Source organism: Danio rerio, chromosome 2 (genome assembly GCF_049306965.1).
Source record: "Danio rerio strain Tuebingen ecotype United States chromosome 2, GRCz12tu, whole genome shotgun sequence".
NCBI lineage: Eukaryota > Metazoa > Chordata > Actinopteri > Cypriniformes > Danionidae > Danio > Danio rerio.
The window spans coordinates 17,346,509-17,362,667 of NC_133177.1; the positions used below are offsets into that span (position 1 = coordinate 17,346,509).

At 36.0% G+C, this 16,159-nt stretch overlaps 2 protein-coding genes across 2 annotated transcripts; one reads left to right on the plus strand and one right to left on the minus strand.

Moving 5' to 3' along the window:
- Nucleotides 1–74: 74 nt before the first annotated feature.
- hccsa.2 (holocytochrome c synthase a, tandem duplicate 2) lies at nt 75–10,562 on the minus strand. The gene is made up of 5 exons (XM_017352633.4): nt 10,532–10,562; nt 10,230–10,383; nt 4,873–5,038; nt 4,665–4,813; nt 75–258 (listed from the first exon to the last, which is right to left on the minus strand). The coding sequence occupies exons 1-5, from the start codon at nt 10,560–10,562 to the stop codon at nt 135–137; spliced, it is 624 nt and encodes a 207-aa protein (XP_017208122.4). The 3' UTR covers nt 75–134.
- A 168-nt stretch (nt 10,563–10,730) lies between these two features.
- Nucleotides 10,731–14,478, plus strand: LOC141378001 (serine/threonine-protein kinase pim-1-like). Its single transcript, XM_073924367.1, has 7 exons — nt 10,731–11,031; nt 11,333–11,539; nt 11,648–11,730; nt 11,845–11,895; nt 11,962–12,334; nt 12,457–12,636; nt 12,715–14,478. Exons 1-7 carry the CDS (start codon nt 11,007–11,009, stop codon nt 12,804–12,806), a joined length of 1,011 nt encoding a protein of 336 aa, XP_073780468.1. The 5' UTR covers nt 10,731–11,006; the 3' UTR covers nt 12,807–14,478.
- Nucleotides 14,479–16,159: the final 1,681 nt, after the last annotated feature.

Genomic DNA, 16,159 nt, shown 5'->3' on the forward strand with positions numbered 1-16,159 from the left:
AACCTTCTTGCTGTGAGGCGACAGCACTACCTACTGCGCCACTGCCTCGCCAAAAAGTCAACTCAAAAAAGCAAAAAACAAAAAAAAAAAAAAAAAAAACTACACAAATCAAACACCCCATTTAAACACCTCACTTACTTTGAATGGAGTTTCTCCCATCTCAGGATTTCTTGCCAGGCTTGTTCATTATTCTGATTGTGAATCTTGATGATGTCCCCCATATCGTTCTGGTTTATGTCACCTTTGTTCCAGCGCCATCTGGTGAAAGTTTCAGTCATGAGCAATGAACTTGGTAAATGTTACTCTAATTTACAACATCATTTTATTCATGCAAATTTTTGAAAAAACTTAAGGGATGACATTTCTGTTTGGTTACGATTAGAATATGAAATACCTGATTTTGATTTTAAGTCTATAAATTATTTATCTTTTAGAATTCTGATCTGAAAGTTTTGGTTAACAATATTGTTATGATGGCAAATTATTTCATTCATAAATGCAGATTTTAAATGGTCGAGCAGATTATCGCAGATTTATAGCCTATCATTGATTCTGTTTATTTAATTATGTACATGTGTGTAAATTTATATTTATTCAGTTTTTAATTAATTTTAGTTATATTCTTGACTAACATGAAAATATTCATATGATTTATGTACAATACAGTTTGTACAGTAATATTTATGTCTTTTAGTAGATTTATTATTTGAGAAACTTGCTATTGGTAAGGTATTTTCTTATTTATTTATATTAATTTGTTTTTATTTATTTTTTGTGGATGCTGCTATCTGGACTTCCTAGTTGATTAAGATGTTTGTATGAATGGTTATTTTTTTCTGTATGTACTTATAAGGAATTAATAATAATAAAAAAAAGTACAACATCATTCAATAATTTTTAGATGCATGTTAGAGTGCATGTACATTCAGGAAAGTATAATAAAAAGATCTCTGCTGCTGCATCTAGTTTCTGTCACACATTGTTTTGTCCCCTTAAAATCTTTATGAAATGAAAACAAACTTTTTATTTGTATATGTATAAAGTACGGCTTAATTAATTTGTTTTGTAAAAAATGTATTTGCCTCCATAATATTTTATCATATACTATTTATTAAATTTCCTTAATTTTCTTTACTTCTGGTCACATGGAATGTCATTCAGGTGGGGTTGTCAGTGCATGTTTCACTTTTGTCAACTTTCCTCCATTTTGTTAGCACTGCCTATCTTACAATTAATGATGGGACGTTCAGATCATTTTACTGACTCTTTTTTTTCTTTACTGATTCTTTTTATGTGCCTTTACATTAATTTTATTTAATTTGGCAAAATATTATTAAAATGTTACGAGTTGCCTACGGCAGCACGGTGGTGCAGTGCGTAGCACAATCGCCTCACAGCAAGAAGGTTGCTGGACTGAGCCTCGGCTGAGTCAGTTGGCATTTCTGTGTGGAGTTTGCATGTTCTCCCTGCGTTAGTTTCATCTGGGTGCTCTGGTTTCCTGCACAAGTCCAAAAACACGTGTTTACATAGTAAAAGTGAATTGGGTAGGCTAAATTGTCCATATAGTGTATAAGTGTGAATGAGTGTCTATGGCTGTTTCCCAATGATGGATTGCAGCTGGAAGGGCAAAAAAGAGCATGGATGGAGACCCCTGATTAATAAAGGCACCAAGCCGAAAATAAAATAAATGAATGAGTTCCTTCCAAACACATGTTTCTACTTCTACTCGCTGTCTAAGTTCTGCATGTCGACTCACTTTGTTTCAGCAGTGCTGTAGATTAAAATCTATGGAAATTAGGGCTTTTTCTTACTGTGCACCTACATTATGGAATGCATTATCCATAATTATCAGGATTGCCATTTTTCTAGATTGTTTTAAGAAGCTTATTTTAAGCAAAGCATTTAATTTGTGATCATCACTGTCACTTTTGTGCAATTTGTAACATGTTACTTATTGTTTTATTACTAGGGTGTGACTTCTGGATTGTCGCTTGGGATCTTATGCAAGCTTGTAATTCTCTGCATTTGTATTTGTTATTGTATATCTTGTAGCGCTTCAATTTTAAGAAATAAAATAAAATGTATTATTATTATTATTATAGCTACAACTAACCCAAATATTGATCACACTATAAACAAGTCACAACTAGAATGCTATAAGAAGAGACAATGATAATTTATTGTTTAGCTTGTGATTAGCTCTTCTGACATGTCTTTAAATTTAAGATATTCGTTCACGTGACACTGACGGTACTAAATAAACTTAACCAACACAGTCTGAGCCGAAAGGACCCATGATTAGTTCCCCTTTTGAGTCTTCGGGGTCTTTGAGTCATTTATTTATCGTGTGAAAACATGTAAAGAGATGATTCAAACCTGAGGAATGAACGAATCAAATCTTTTTCTGGCTCTGACTACATATGTTTGGCTTATACTGTATGTCTTTCACGTCTTGATAAAATGGCTTAAATCATTAGAAGACTCGAAAAAGGAAGTCATTTCCTACCCCATCCACACAAATGTGCGTATGAGCAATAAATGGATCATTCTCTGAGAGGACTCAAGTCACATAAAAGATTCTTTCAAAATGAAGGAATCGTTCAAGAATGACTCATGACTACTTCCAATGATCAAACTCCTCAAAGCATGAGATTCATGAGGAGCTGTGCTGTTACTTGAAATGCACAGATCCCGGATCTAGAATGGAATATGTTTCAATAGCGCATTAGTTGGCAGGATCGGGTATCGGCCAGCTGGTACCGATCAAAATCCAATCTTGTCCCTGTGCTATATACTATGTAATATATAAGCCATTAAGGTAGCCTATTCCAAGTCACTAAAAAGTTGTCATGTAGGCCTACTATATCCCAAATGTTCTGAAGCCACTCTACAGTTTAATGTGAAGTACAGATGAATATTCAAGTGGTTGAAATCATATTCAGTTCAACGCTTGCCTCTGTTGCGCCTGTTAATCATTCTCCATTAATTTGCAATTCAAACTGCGTGTCGCGTTGGCTTATGAGAAAACGAAAAAACTCTCCAAGACTATTTGTTCCTGTTATATAGATAACCAATGGAGAAATAATTCACTTTTGCATTAAATGGTTTCATTTTTACCTGCAACAAGGAGTTAATTGCTGTTTCTAAATCATGTTGCACTGTGTCTTTTAGACCAGCAGATCGCATTCGCAACACTAATGTAGAGAGGGGTATTACCTGCTCTTCACACACAAAGTAGGAAATTTTGAATTAGAAAAGGCTCAATAATACATTGGACAGATCCTCAACCCACTGATTTCTTCCCTTTGTGCTACTAAGTTTTTAAAGTGTCCGCAGATCCCCGAGGGCTACACAATGTGCCTCAGTGATGCATCAAGCTCTTCATTTACACACCAGCTGCGTAGACGCAAGGTGCACCGCTCTGTAAAATTATTCTCACAATAATTTTCTGTTCTCTCATCCTTCTGACTGAGTTTATTCTTCAGAGGGGAATACTTTAAGTGCTGCAAATAGTTTGTAAAGCCTGGCTCATTGTGGTCAGAGTAGTTGATTAAATTAATAAAAGTGCAATTGCAATATCGACATAAACAGAAAATGATTTAGCCTAATATAGGTTACTCTCATTTCATTGTAATATTATTTATATTAATATTCTATTTAACAGACCAGTTTGTGTTTTGGCGCTGAAGCGGACCTTGTTTTGAGCTTCACCTCAAATCTTCTTGTTTATTTTGTAGATAACTGATCAACAAAAAATACATTTAAATAAATTAAGATACAAACTACATTAATTAAAATAATACAAAACAAAATTCAGTCCAAAAAGATAATTTTTCAGACAAAAAAACATTTTTTCATACAAAAATAGATAAACACAACAGTGTGGATGGATGATTTAGTTTACTCCATGGAAAATAAGGATTTAATTAATGTTCTACTTTAATTGTTGTATCTGCTACATGTATAATATACGTCATTATTTTTAAAATGATGTCTTGAACATCTGATTTTTCCTCTGTGCTGATGTGCTTTCATTTTCTGCATCTCACTCATGGCAAGTTTAGGCGAGGGAATGTTTATATAGTAAAACTGGCCTCAGACAGTTTAGTTTAGTCTTCTTCAAACCTGCAGGAAAATATCAGGCTTTGCTAAAAGGCTGATTATTTTACCAACAAATAGGGACAATAGTGGTAGCCTATTACAGTTTTTTTTTTTTTTTTAAATCTTAATATTAAAAACTGAAACATGAGCTGGACCACAGCAGATCATATCAATGTCATAATCAATGCTCAAATAATGTAGCCTAGTTTACAGCAAGCATCATGTTTTAGTTAGATTGTGCCGTCTGTCATATACAGTAGGCTTATAGGTCTGTTATTTTTACTAAAAAAGGTATATTATTTGAGTTTAGCACCGGAGCTATAGAAACTACAGTATATTATGCTTAAAAAAAAGGCACAGTATCAGGATCGGATCTGTATCAGTCCATAGTCAGAATTTTGGTTTTGGGATTGGATCGGTTCCAAAATTGGTATCGGTGCATCCCTAGCTGTTACAAAATTCCCTTAAAGGCGATCGTTCCACATTTAACTGCAATACAGGTATCAATCAGAGATGGCAACAAAGATTCTTAATTTACAGACTGCAGTTTCCCGAAAAGTTACCCTTTCCTCAGCATGGCATTCCAGAACATCTGCTCTGAGGGATAAACCCAGTTCCGCTCAGCTCCAGCACGGGGAATGGTGGATTCCTCTCTTACAACTGACAGGGGAAAGGGCTGATCAGCTGAAGGCTGCTGGTTAGGTGGAGGCATCTGTAGAGCACAGGAAAAAAGGTACAGACATTGCATGCGTCTAAACATCTAGGAAATACCATGTTGGCTGGATTGATGTCAGACAGTGTGGGTTTTGTCCCATTGGCAGCTCTCATAGGACACTCCACAAATTCACAAGCCCTGTCCTGATGTGCAGGTACATCTGGAGCTTTCTTCGTGTGATCTTTAGATGCCTGATGCATTGGGCATTCTGAGGAGGAACACCTGTTGGAGAAAGAATGGATAAAAACAAAATACTCCTATTTATTTTATATTATGATCATATATTTGAAATAATGATCAATAATTGAAATAATTAATAAAGCATCTGAATGGCTATTAACTGTCTATGTGGTGTGTACAGAAAAATATCTGCCAACCAATTTGTGAATAATTTAGTGAAAAAACTCAACAAGATTAATTTAGTTCACCTTCTGTTTTTAAAAATGGTAAACATTTTTTTTGTCTAATAAGTTTTAATTGAAGACAAAGGTTTAGGAATAAGTTTATCAATATACTAGGGATGCACTGATGTGGATTTGTTGGCCGATCTCGATAACTGATAACTCTAAAGATTTGGAAGCCGAAAACTAGGGCCAGATGGATTCTGCGTATGTTTTTTGCTATTTCTGCAGAGTATTTTGTTCAAAATCTGTGGATATCTGCAGAATTACTTTGGGAGTATCTAGGCCCAACGCTACGGGGGGGCAAAGGGGGGCATTGCCCCCTCAGAAAGAGTTTGTGCCCTCCAGTTTTTATAAAGGATTGTTCACTCAAACTGAAAATTCTTTCTGTCATTAATTATTAACACCCCCGTCATTCCAACCTTAAGAACACACATTTAATTATTTTAATATAAATGACATAGCAATTGAATTATGAAAATGGTGAGATTAAAGCTAGTCCTATAGTTCAGAGATCCGATCCCTGCGTCAAGTCAGGTGCACCCGTAAATAGCCTTTAAAAGGCGCACACAGCGATGGAGGCGCACTCAACTCACAAGGGAGAAAAGTGGGGGACATCATGATAGGAGCAGCTTAATTCATTACATGTTTTGGTTAACTAATTATTTAAACACAACTCTCTTGAGCTCTAAAAGGAAAAAAAAAAACATAAGAAATTTGCTGTTAAATTAATTTTAGCAGAAACTGCCAGTCATTTATTAGTTCGGGAAGATGTAGCCTAATAAAAATGTTTTAATAAAAATAAATAGTTTACTGCACAGTCCCACAGTAGGCTACACAATAAATAATATTTTAATTTATTTTATCAATATTATTATTAATATTATTACAATTAAGCAAAAATTGACAAAACGCAGAACCCTTTGAATGTTTGCGTTCATTTTGCTAAAAGCGCACTTTAGTTGTGAAACATCCCATTATGCAGCAGCAGTCAAGGTATAACACATAATAAATGCCTTTTGAATTTATTAAGTCAAGTTTGTAGTGTTATAAATGGAATAGGTATAGTGCTTAAGTGGAATTACCGCGGATCAACCGAGAAACCTCTCACGTGCTGCAGGTAGGCAGAATGATAATCTTTTAAAAATATGTCATTTAGGCTATACTGCAATTAGCTCATGCAAATTTAAACAACATAAAATATATTGTAGATCTATTTTAAGAGCTAAAATACAACACATCGAGTTTGTTTTGACTTGTAGCTCATGGCCCTAAAATGAAAATAACCTGAAAACAAGCTATTAAAAAAGGCTTAATAAATAAAATAATTAATAAATAAATGACGGGTAGGCCTAATAACCTAATGGTTTATGATGGTTTACAATATCACGAAAAAAACACACTTATGATAGCCTAAGATAATTTTTTTTTTTACATTTAAAATTATTAAAAAAAAGTTACATAGCATATTGAGTTGCGTGTTATCCGTGCCAAAATGTAACCAATTTTCACGGCAAAAACATGTGAATTTTGGTATCTTTTTTAGGCATTTTTTCTGGCTACACTAATGCATTAAAATGTAAGTAATTGTTTTAAATGACATTGGATTGTAACATTTAGCTTTTCCCTAACTATGATGTTGGTTGGGAAATAGGCTACGTGAAGCGTGATGACTCAGTTAAGCTGATTTCACTATATTTATTTACCGGGTAAATGAATAGTCTGATCGTGGGTCAGCTTGCATGTGTGGGCATAATTTGACGTCTTTACCTAAAACTTTAAACATTCATAGGCCTGTTATTTGAAATAAAACGGAAATAAGGAGAATAACATATGATTTAAAGCATGTTTGGCACTGAAGCCATCATCTGTCTGCATTAAAAAGCAGTATGCATTACTATCGTTAATAAAATTCGTAATGGCGAAACTACATATTGTTATTACTATTGAAACATAGCCTATATTACTGCCTTAGGTCAGTAACTTAGGCAGTAATGCAAAGTAATAATAAATGTGAATAAATAGCCTAAATGAAAGAAACAAGAGACCAAAATCAGTCACCAGGTCTAGTGCCCCCCTACGGATTTAAAGTGCCCCCTCAGTTTTAACTTCCTGGCGCCGGGCCTGGGAGTATCATAACTGAAACTTTAATATGTGAAATTTAAAAAAAAAATGTTTTATTTAATGTTTAAAAAGCAAATCCAATTAGATTCACTTTATTTGATAAATAAAGCAAGTCTCTCATATAATATATCTACTAAAAGACAGAAAATATTACTTTACAAACTGCACTGTACATAAATCAGATGAACATTTTCACATTAGTCAATAATATAACTTTTTTAATTTAAAAACTGAAAAAATATAGATTTACACACATTTACTCCATAAATAAACAGAATTAATGATGGGCTATAAATTTGTGGAAAATCTGCAGAAAATCTGCTGAATTCTGCGCGCGCAGATTCCGTGTGGGCCTACCAATAACCAGTATATAGGAGATAAATAAAAATATTTTAAAATGTATATGATTTTATTTAAAAAAAAAATTTAAATTTAAACTGATCTTAAAATAGCCTAATCAAAGCAAAAAAGCAATAATTTCAAAACTGCAAGGTGACTTATATTCAAGGTGACTTGTATATGGACTTATATTTACAATTTCACATAAATCAGTATGCCAAAAATAAATTATTTTTATTTCTTTACATAGCAAATTAACATGCAACTTGACTGTTGCATAAAATATTACATATGCAAACAAAGAAATAAAATAAATAAAACTAAACCCAACAACAACACAATCTATCTCTCAAAAGACTTGTTTAAAAGGAGCTGTTTAAACTACAAAGTATGATAAACAAAAATACTTAAAAATGATTCATAGTTTTGTCAAGGTAACAGATTTTGTCAAATTGCTCAAGTTTTCTTTTCAAACATTACCTACTTTATTTGCTCTAAATGTAAAGTAAAAGTCAATTCTTTAAGCCAAATATTACATGTAAAAAACAACTTTTTTTATTTTTATTGTAAACCATCCATTACACTGCGGTTTACACAGTAGTGTTTACTTCTTAAACTATAGGAGAATTTCTGATGCATATAGAGGAACTTTTATTATGTAATCACTAAATAATCTGCCACTATTAAAATATAGAAATACACTGTTAAAACATATAGAAATACATTCAAGTGATGCAGAGGAAAACACATGGACATGCAGGGCCTTATAATTGACAACAATAAAACAACCCTCGCCAAAATAGCATACATAAGGAGAATTATTTAGAAAAGTATGGAAACAACATGATCATGTGCAAACACATGATTGTAAGCACATGCTATATGACCTTAAGATATGTAAAAACAGAAAAACATACAGCCATTCATTAAAAAGCTAGGATACTATTGGAGCCGGGAAATTGCGCGACATGTCATGATGACTATGGGAAAAAACTGTATATAAACTGTGAGTTTTTGAAGATTGGTAGGAGAGAGATCGATCGACCAACTCTGCTGTAACAATAAACTGCTTCAACTTGAGAACTTCGAAGACCTCAGCCTCTTTTTTGAAACTTAGAAGATGTTTGTCGAGATCCAGCGCAACTTTCCACAACAAAACCTGTTTTGAACAAACTACATAGACCCAGGAATGTCCGTGGTATTAAGCATAATTTACCCCACAAAAGTTCATTCATGTGTTTTGTGTGCATTTAAGAGACACAGAAGCACAATAATGGCCTGTTTTCACTCAGTGGTACGGTATGGGTACGAGCCAAAAATATTAATCATATAAACAGCGAGTTCATCAAACAGCTAAATTGGAAATAAAGCTAGCAGGAGAAATTGGTTTGAGAAAAAAAATCAGGCAGGGAGTAAATAATAGATTTCGACAACATAACTAAAATGATCATTGTGATATATTTTGATTAATAAAATAATTATTAAAGCATTAATTTCAAATGCACCTTTAGCAACAGCCCTACTATAGATTTACAGTTAAATTCAGAATTATTAGCCCCCCTGAATTATTAGCCCCCTTGCTTATTTTTTCCCCCAATTTCTGTTTAACAGAGAGAATATTTTTTCAACACATTTTTTCAAGACACTTCTATACAGCTTAAAGTGACATTTAACGGCTTAACTAGGTTAATTAGGTTAACTAGGCAGATTATTATTTTTCTGATCCCAGAACTCTGTGTTTAGTTGTTTTGGAAAATATAAACAAATATTTCAATGGTCACAGTTTCACTGGTCACAGTTCTTAGTTTAACTGAATGTTAAATGTTTTTTTATGAGAAACTGAATAAGTGCTTTATTTGACTTTTTTGTAGAAATAACTTTGAGATGAATCTCTTCACTGTGATTCTGCTTTGTCTGTGATGAATTATTAAATCACTAACAAAACCACATCAAATATGTAAAGAATGTTTATTTGTGTTCTGTACTTTGATGACATGTTAGAAATGCATGATATTTATAAGTCTTCATGTACCAATCTCTGCTTTGTTATATGCAAATATACAATGTACTAGTCATTAATAGTAGACCTGTTGTCTAACTGTTCTAATTTTTCCACATCTGTCTGCTTTAGACTGGCTGATGTGTGTCGTCGTGGCTCTGGTTTCAGCTGGTGCTGCATCTTCAGCTCCTCCAGCATCCACACAGAGTCTCACAGATGCAGCAGAGGAAGCTCAGGATCAGGAAGCTGTTCTCTGCAGTTCCTCTGCCATTCCTGCTCACCCTCTACAAATCATTGAAAGCATTTATCTACACTGACTCTAACAATGCAAAGCCACGACTGCTGGCATTCAGATAAGTGTAATGCCACTGGCCACCTGTTCACTGCAACCAGGGGTGGCGCTCAATGTCATCTAAACTGGGCCGATCTGCTGGCGCTGCACTGAGACACCAGCGAATCAGCTGACGGCACTCTGTTCCACACAACACAGCCTTCAGAACCACAAAAGCACAAACTTCTGCTCGCTCACCACATCATCTTCATCTCTTACCTGTCGACAGCTTCCTCGGGAAGTGCAGTCTGCTTTTGGACGTGACCGTCCGTGTGCCTCTGAAGGGGAAACAGTCGCACAGGATGTTGTAGAGAGTCACGCCGATGGACCAGACTGTCAGTGGAGAGGCATGATAGCGATGATGCCGAAACCACTCAGGAGGAGCAAAAGCAGGAGTGCCTGAGAGACACAAGAAGAGCACAAACACACACTCTAAAGGCTCCAATAAACACAAACTCCCTTTGGAGGATCACAAGTTCACAAACATCCTCAGAGCGTTTCCTTCAGTCACACAAACCAACCTGCAAAGTATCTGTAGGCCGAGTCCTTCATCAGATCTCCACAGCCGAAGTCCAGCAGTCCAGATTTTTTACATTTGAGTTGCTATAGTAAAGCGTGTTATTATATGACTAGATATATAAACACTGAAAGCGCTGAAGATCTTGGTTGAGAGATGAGGCGAATTTAGGGACTTGCAGAGACTTTTGTGCTGAAACTGATTCTTCAAGAAGCCCTGAGGATTTCTGAGAGTTTCTTTCCAGGACGACATCGAAGGATATCGAAGGATATTTTCTTTGAAAAGAATACATAATTATTTTAATCGTTCAGATTACTTGTTAAGACGCTTATTTTATTGCTCTTTTGTCATTTCTGTTTTAGTTTGTGCCTTTTTTTCTACTTGTTTGTTTGACATTTCAGTTGTCTTTTATTAATTTGTCATTATATTTTCTCTTGTTTGTATTTTCTCTTGTGGTGGAGTTTTGCAGGACGGTCTTCATGGCGCAAATGGCTGAAAGAGGAAGTGAGTGTTCTTCATTTGACATTTGTTTATTATTGCTATGTTTATGTTGTGTTTTACAGTGTTTAAATAAATGAATATGAAGAAGATTGTGTAAATCAAGCCATTTAATCTTAAAATATCCCCTGCTAACTAATAAATGTTGTTTTATTTAATGAAAAAACAAACAGATTTATTAATAAATTATTTTGTTCCTTGAATCAGTTGTAATGATTGCAATAATGCAGTGTGACCACTGACAGTGAGTGATGTTTTATTAATAATCAATAATCAGTGTTTGCTGTCTGTGATATTTCATCTTCAGGCCGCTCCAGATCCAGGAGTGCAGCTTTCACCCAGACAGCAGTTCAGGACACAGAGACACGGGACGCTTCTGGTGGGCTTCCTGGTTATTTGGCACCTCTGTCTTCCCTGTTGGCCGATTCAGTGTCCACAGATCAGAGTAACAGGAAGAGGAAGCAGCAAACGGCGTCCACCTCGTCTAGGAGACCTGCCAAACGCTCTCGCAGAGGTCAGCACAGGCTTATAGTGGAGGCTCAGTTGTGAAATGATTGGTCATTAAAGAGACTCAGCTCATGTTTTCTCTTCAACACATTTCTGCTGCTCTTCTGTGTTGCAGACCAGTATGCCAAGGGCCCGTTGCTGGGACGAGGCGGATTCGGCTCTGTGTTTGCTGGGATCCGCAGGTCTGATGGACTGCCAGTAAGACTTTTCCTTCACTTCTTCATTCAGACAGGCTTTAGAAATGTTGATGTCAGTAAATGTCTCGTGTCCCGATCAGGCAGGGCTGATTTACTGTGCTTTATCTGTCTACAGGTGGCCATCAAGTATGTGTCTAAAGAGCGGACGCACACCAGACTGAAAGTTGTAAGTTGAGCGTTAATCTGTTGTGTTTGATTCAGTCCTGGATGTAATGGAGCATTTGTCCTGCAGGATGGTCAGGGTCGTCTGCCGCTGGAGGTGGCGTTGATGACCCGCGTCTCTTCACCTCCTGTCTGCCCCAGTGTCCTGCAGCTGCTGGACTGGTTTGACCATCGCAGACGCTACGTCCTGATCCTAGAGCGTCCAGCTCCTTGCCAAGATCTCCAGAGTTTCTGTGAGGAGAACGGCTGTCTGGACGAGCCTCTGGCCAAGAAAGTGCTGGTGCAGCTGATCGCGGCGCTGAAACACTGCCAGAGGCGCCGCGTCCTGCACCGGGACATCAAGCCAGAGAACCTGCTGATCTCCACAGACTCACATGACATCAAGCTGCTGGACTTCGGCTGTGGAGATCTGATGAAGGACTCGGCCTACAGATACTTTGCAGGTTGGTTTGTGTGACTGAAGGAAACGCTCTGAGGATGTTTGTGAACTTGTGATCCTCCAAAGGGAGTTTGTGTTTATTGGAGCCTTTAGAGTGTGTGTTTGTGCTCTTCTTGTGTCTCTCAGGCACTCCTGCTTTTGCTCCTCCTGAGTGGTTTCGGCATCATCGCTATCATGCCTCTCCACTGACAGTCTGGTCCATCGGCGTGACTCTCTACAACATCCTGTGCGACTGTTTCCCCTTCAGAGGCACACGGACGGTCACGTCCAAAAGCAGACTGCACTTCCCGAGGAAGCTGTCGACAGGTAAGAGATGAAGATGATGTGGTGAGCGAGCAGAAGTTTGTGCTTTTGTGGTTCTGAAGGCTGTGTTGTGTGGAACAGAGTGCCGTCAGCTGATTCGCTGGTGTCTCAGTGCAGCGCCAGCAGATCGGCCCAGTTTAGATGACATTGAGCGCCACCCCTGGTTTCAGTGAACAGGTGGCCAGTGGCATTACACTTATCTGAATGCCAGCAGTCGTGGCTTTGCATTGTTAGAGTCAGTGTAGATAAATGCTTTCAATGATTTGTAGAGGGTGAGCAGGAATGGCAGAGGAACTGCAGAGAACAGCTTCCTGATCCTGAGCTTCCTCTGCTGCATCTGTGAGACTCTGTGTGGATGCTGGAGGAGCTGAAGATGCAGCACCAGCTGAAACCAGAGCCACGACGACACACATCAGCCAGTCTAAAGCAGACAGATGTGGAAAAATTAGAACAGTTAAACAACAGGTCTACTATTAATGACTAGTACATTGTATATTTGCATATAACAAAGCAGAGATTGGTACATGAAGACTTATAAATATCATGCATTTCTAACATGTCATCAATGTACAGAACACAAATAAACATTCTTTACATATTTGATGTGGTTTTGTTAGTGATTTAATAATTCATCACAGACAAAGCAGAATCACAGTGAAGAGATTCATCTCAAAATTAATTCTAGAAAAAAAACATGCAAATAAAGAACTTACTGTATTCAGCTTTCCAATTTAAAAAATAACTAAAAGATTTAGCATTTAGTTAGAGTAAGAACTGTGACCAGTGTATAAGCAGATGTATTTAGCTTATATTAAGCTGTTAGGTGACAGTCCTGAGGCACTGCACTGCTTATTTTAAAATGTTTTTAGAAATACTGTAGTGTCTAAAGCCTTACTCAAGTGTAATTTTGTTACCAGTCACTTGTGTCTGTGAGTAAGCAGATCGCATATTCTATTATTAATGCAAGTCTTGGGCCTTGGGCAAGTCTTGCTTAATGCAAGTTTTTTTCTCCGCTATTTTTAAAACGTTTTATTTTAAAAATGTTAAGGGGGTGCCCTGTGAGTCATGCAACAGTCTGTTTTGTTTTCTGATTGACATTTTTGGTTTTACACTCATGGAATTTGCACTAGAATGAGAAAACAATGGTGTCTGAGGCTCATGATATGCCCATTTCCATCTGATCTCCTATTATTTGACCATACCTAGGTATACCCAGATTTCCTTTATAGGGCACCTTTAAAATACAACTTATTCAAAAATTCAATATCTAATTTCCATTCTAAAGAAAAAAGTTCAAGTATCATCAAGTTATGTTTACCACAGACGTTGTTTTACTTATAAACAGAAAAAACCCAAAGAATCCCACAGTGAATTATTCGGGTTTTGATATCATTCCTGCACCTCTGTATCACAATGTTTATTATTAGTATTTGTAGTGTGTATTTTTGCCTTATACATTGTTTGGTATTATATACAGTTGAAGTCAGAATTATTAGCCCCAGAATTATTAGACCCGTTTATTTTTTAACCCAAATTCCGTTTTACGGAGAGAAGATTTTTTTTCCAACACATTTCTAAACATAATAGTTTTAATAACTACGTTCTATTGACTGATTTATTTATCTTTGCCATGACGAAAGTAAATATTATTTGACAAGAAGACACTTCTATACAGCTTAAAGTAACATTTAAAGGCTTAACTAGGTTAACTAGGCAGGTTAGGGTAATTAGGCAAGTTTTGTATAATGATGGTTTGTTCTGTAGAGAGCTAAATAAAAAATTGCTTAAAGGGGTTAATAATTTCGACCCTAAAACGGTTCATAATAAATTAAAACTGCTTTTATTCTAGCCAAAATAAAACAAATAAAACTTTCTCCAGAAGAAACAATATTACCAGACATACTGTGAAAATGTCCTTGCTCTGTTAAACATAATTTGAAAAAATATTTAAAATAAATAAATAAATAAAATGTAAAGGGGGGCTAATAATTCTGACTTCAACTGTATATATTTATAGTGTATCTCAATTTATTTGTAATGTTCCACACAGGTTTGATTTATTTCTAGAGGAACTTCTTCAGCTTCAAAGGGAAACACAGAGGACTTAAAAAGATCCTATAATGGAGCGTTCCAGAAAGATCTAGGATCAGATCAACTTTAGATGGAAACTTTGTGACTAAGGATTTTGAGAGGGGAGCTCTGAAATCAAAACAGCTGCAACTGGCTCTGGCTCAGGAAACTCTACAGAAAACAAAGGACACCACGACTCAAACTTAAAGCTTAAAAAGAACTCTCTGAGAGGAATGTTTATGGTGGACAAGATGGACATCAGTGTGATTTGAAGAACCTCCGGCAAACTTTACAAATGGAGCTCGGGATTGAGAAATGAGCATCCTGGGTTCATGTGCTCTCAGACCAACACCAGGATCATAAAGTTTGCAGATCCAGATAAAGTTTGCAGAACCACAGTCATCACAGGAGTAGAGAGAAATTATCGAACAGAGGAGCGATATTGCACAAAAGTAGCCAGGAGAACAGAAAAGTGTGGCTTGATCTAGTTCAATTAGCTCCTAAAGACTTAGTCCATTGGACATTTGCTGATCCAGTATGAGAACATGCTGTCATGTTAAGCCTGATGTAGATAACCAGGATAACTGCACGTTCATGTCATGGCATTCTTAAAGACCACAACATTTGTCACAGAATCAGGGATGGAAATATGGATTAAACACGATGTCAGCCAATCAGGTATCAAGTTAAAAAAGGGTCCTCTTGCCCTCTAATCTGGGACCTCCCATTACTTTCATTCAGAGACTTAACAGAATCACATGCAGAGGCGAAACTAATTAACAAATTAGCAAAGAATAAATCTCAGTAGAAACTTTAGACGACTTTCAACTGAGTCAGGGCTAAATTCAGTTGGGATAGCTTGAAACTCACATTTTTCCTTGCTTTTGTGCAATACCCCTCAGGACTCATGGTTTTTCCCCTATATATATATATATATATATATATATATATATATATATATATATATATATGAAAAAAGAGCATAGAGATAATTATTGATGGCAGTTATGGCATTTTATGGATCTATTGTAATCAAATGAAAGCACTGACAATTTAACCCTGCAAAATGCAAGCAAATTGAATGAACAAATTTTCTTGTAAAATTAAAACATGGGGGAATAGGGGGATTTAATAGTGGGTTTCTTTATAAAGTAATGTTTCTTTTTATTTAAACTATTGTTTTATTTTTACATTTTGAAAAGTACATGGCACAATAGTAGTATCTGGCACATTTTAAGTTAAGCCAGACCTTTATTTTATTTAACAATATTTACATTCTTTCAGCTTATTGTGAACAGCATAAAATAATGTAGTGAACTTAAAGAGTAAGCACCAATGTCCACTTAATTCCAAATGATCCACTCAATTTCCAAAATATTACATCTTTATATTCTGTTTTAAACAAAAAAGTGTGAATATTTTAATGAGCATTACAATAAATTGTTTTAACTAACTT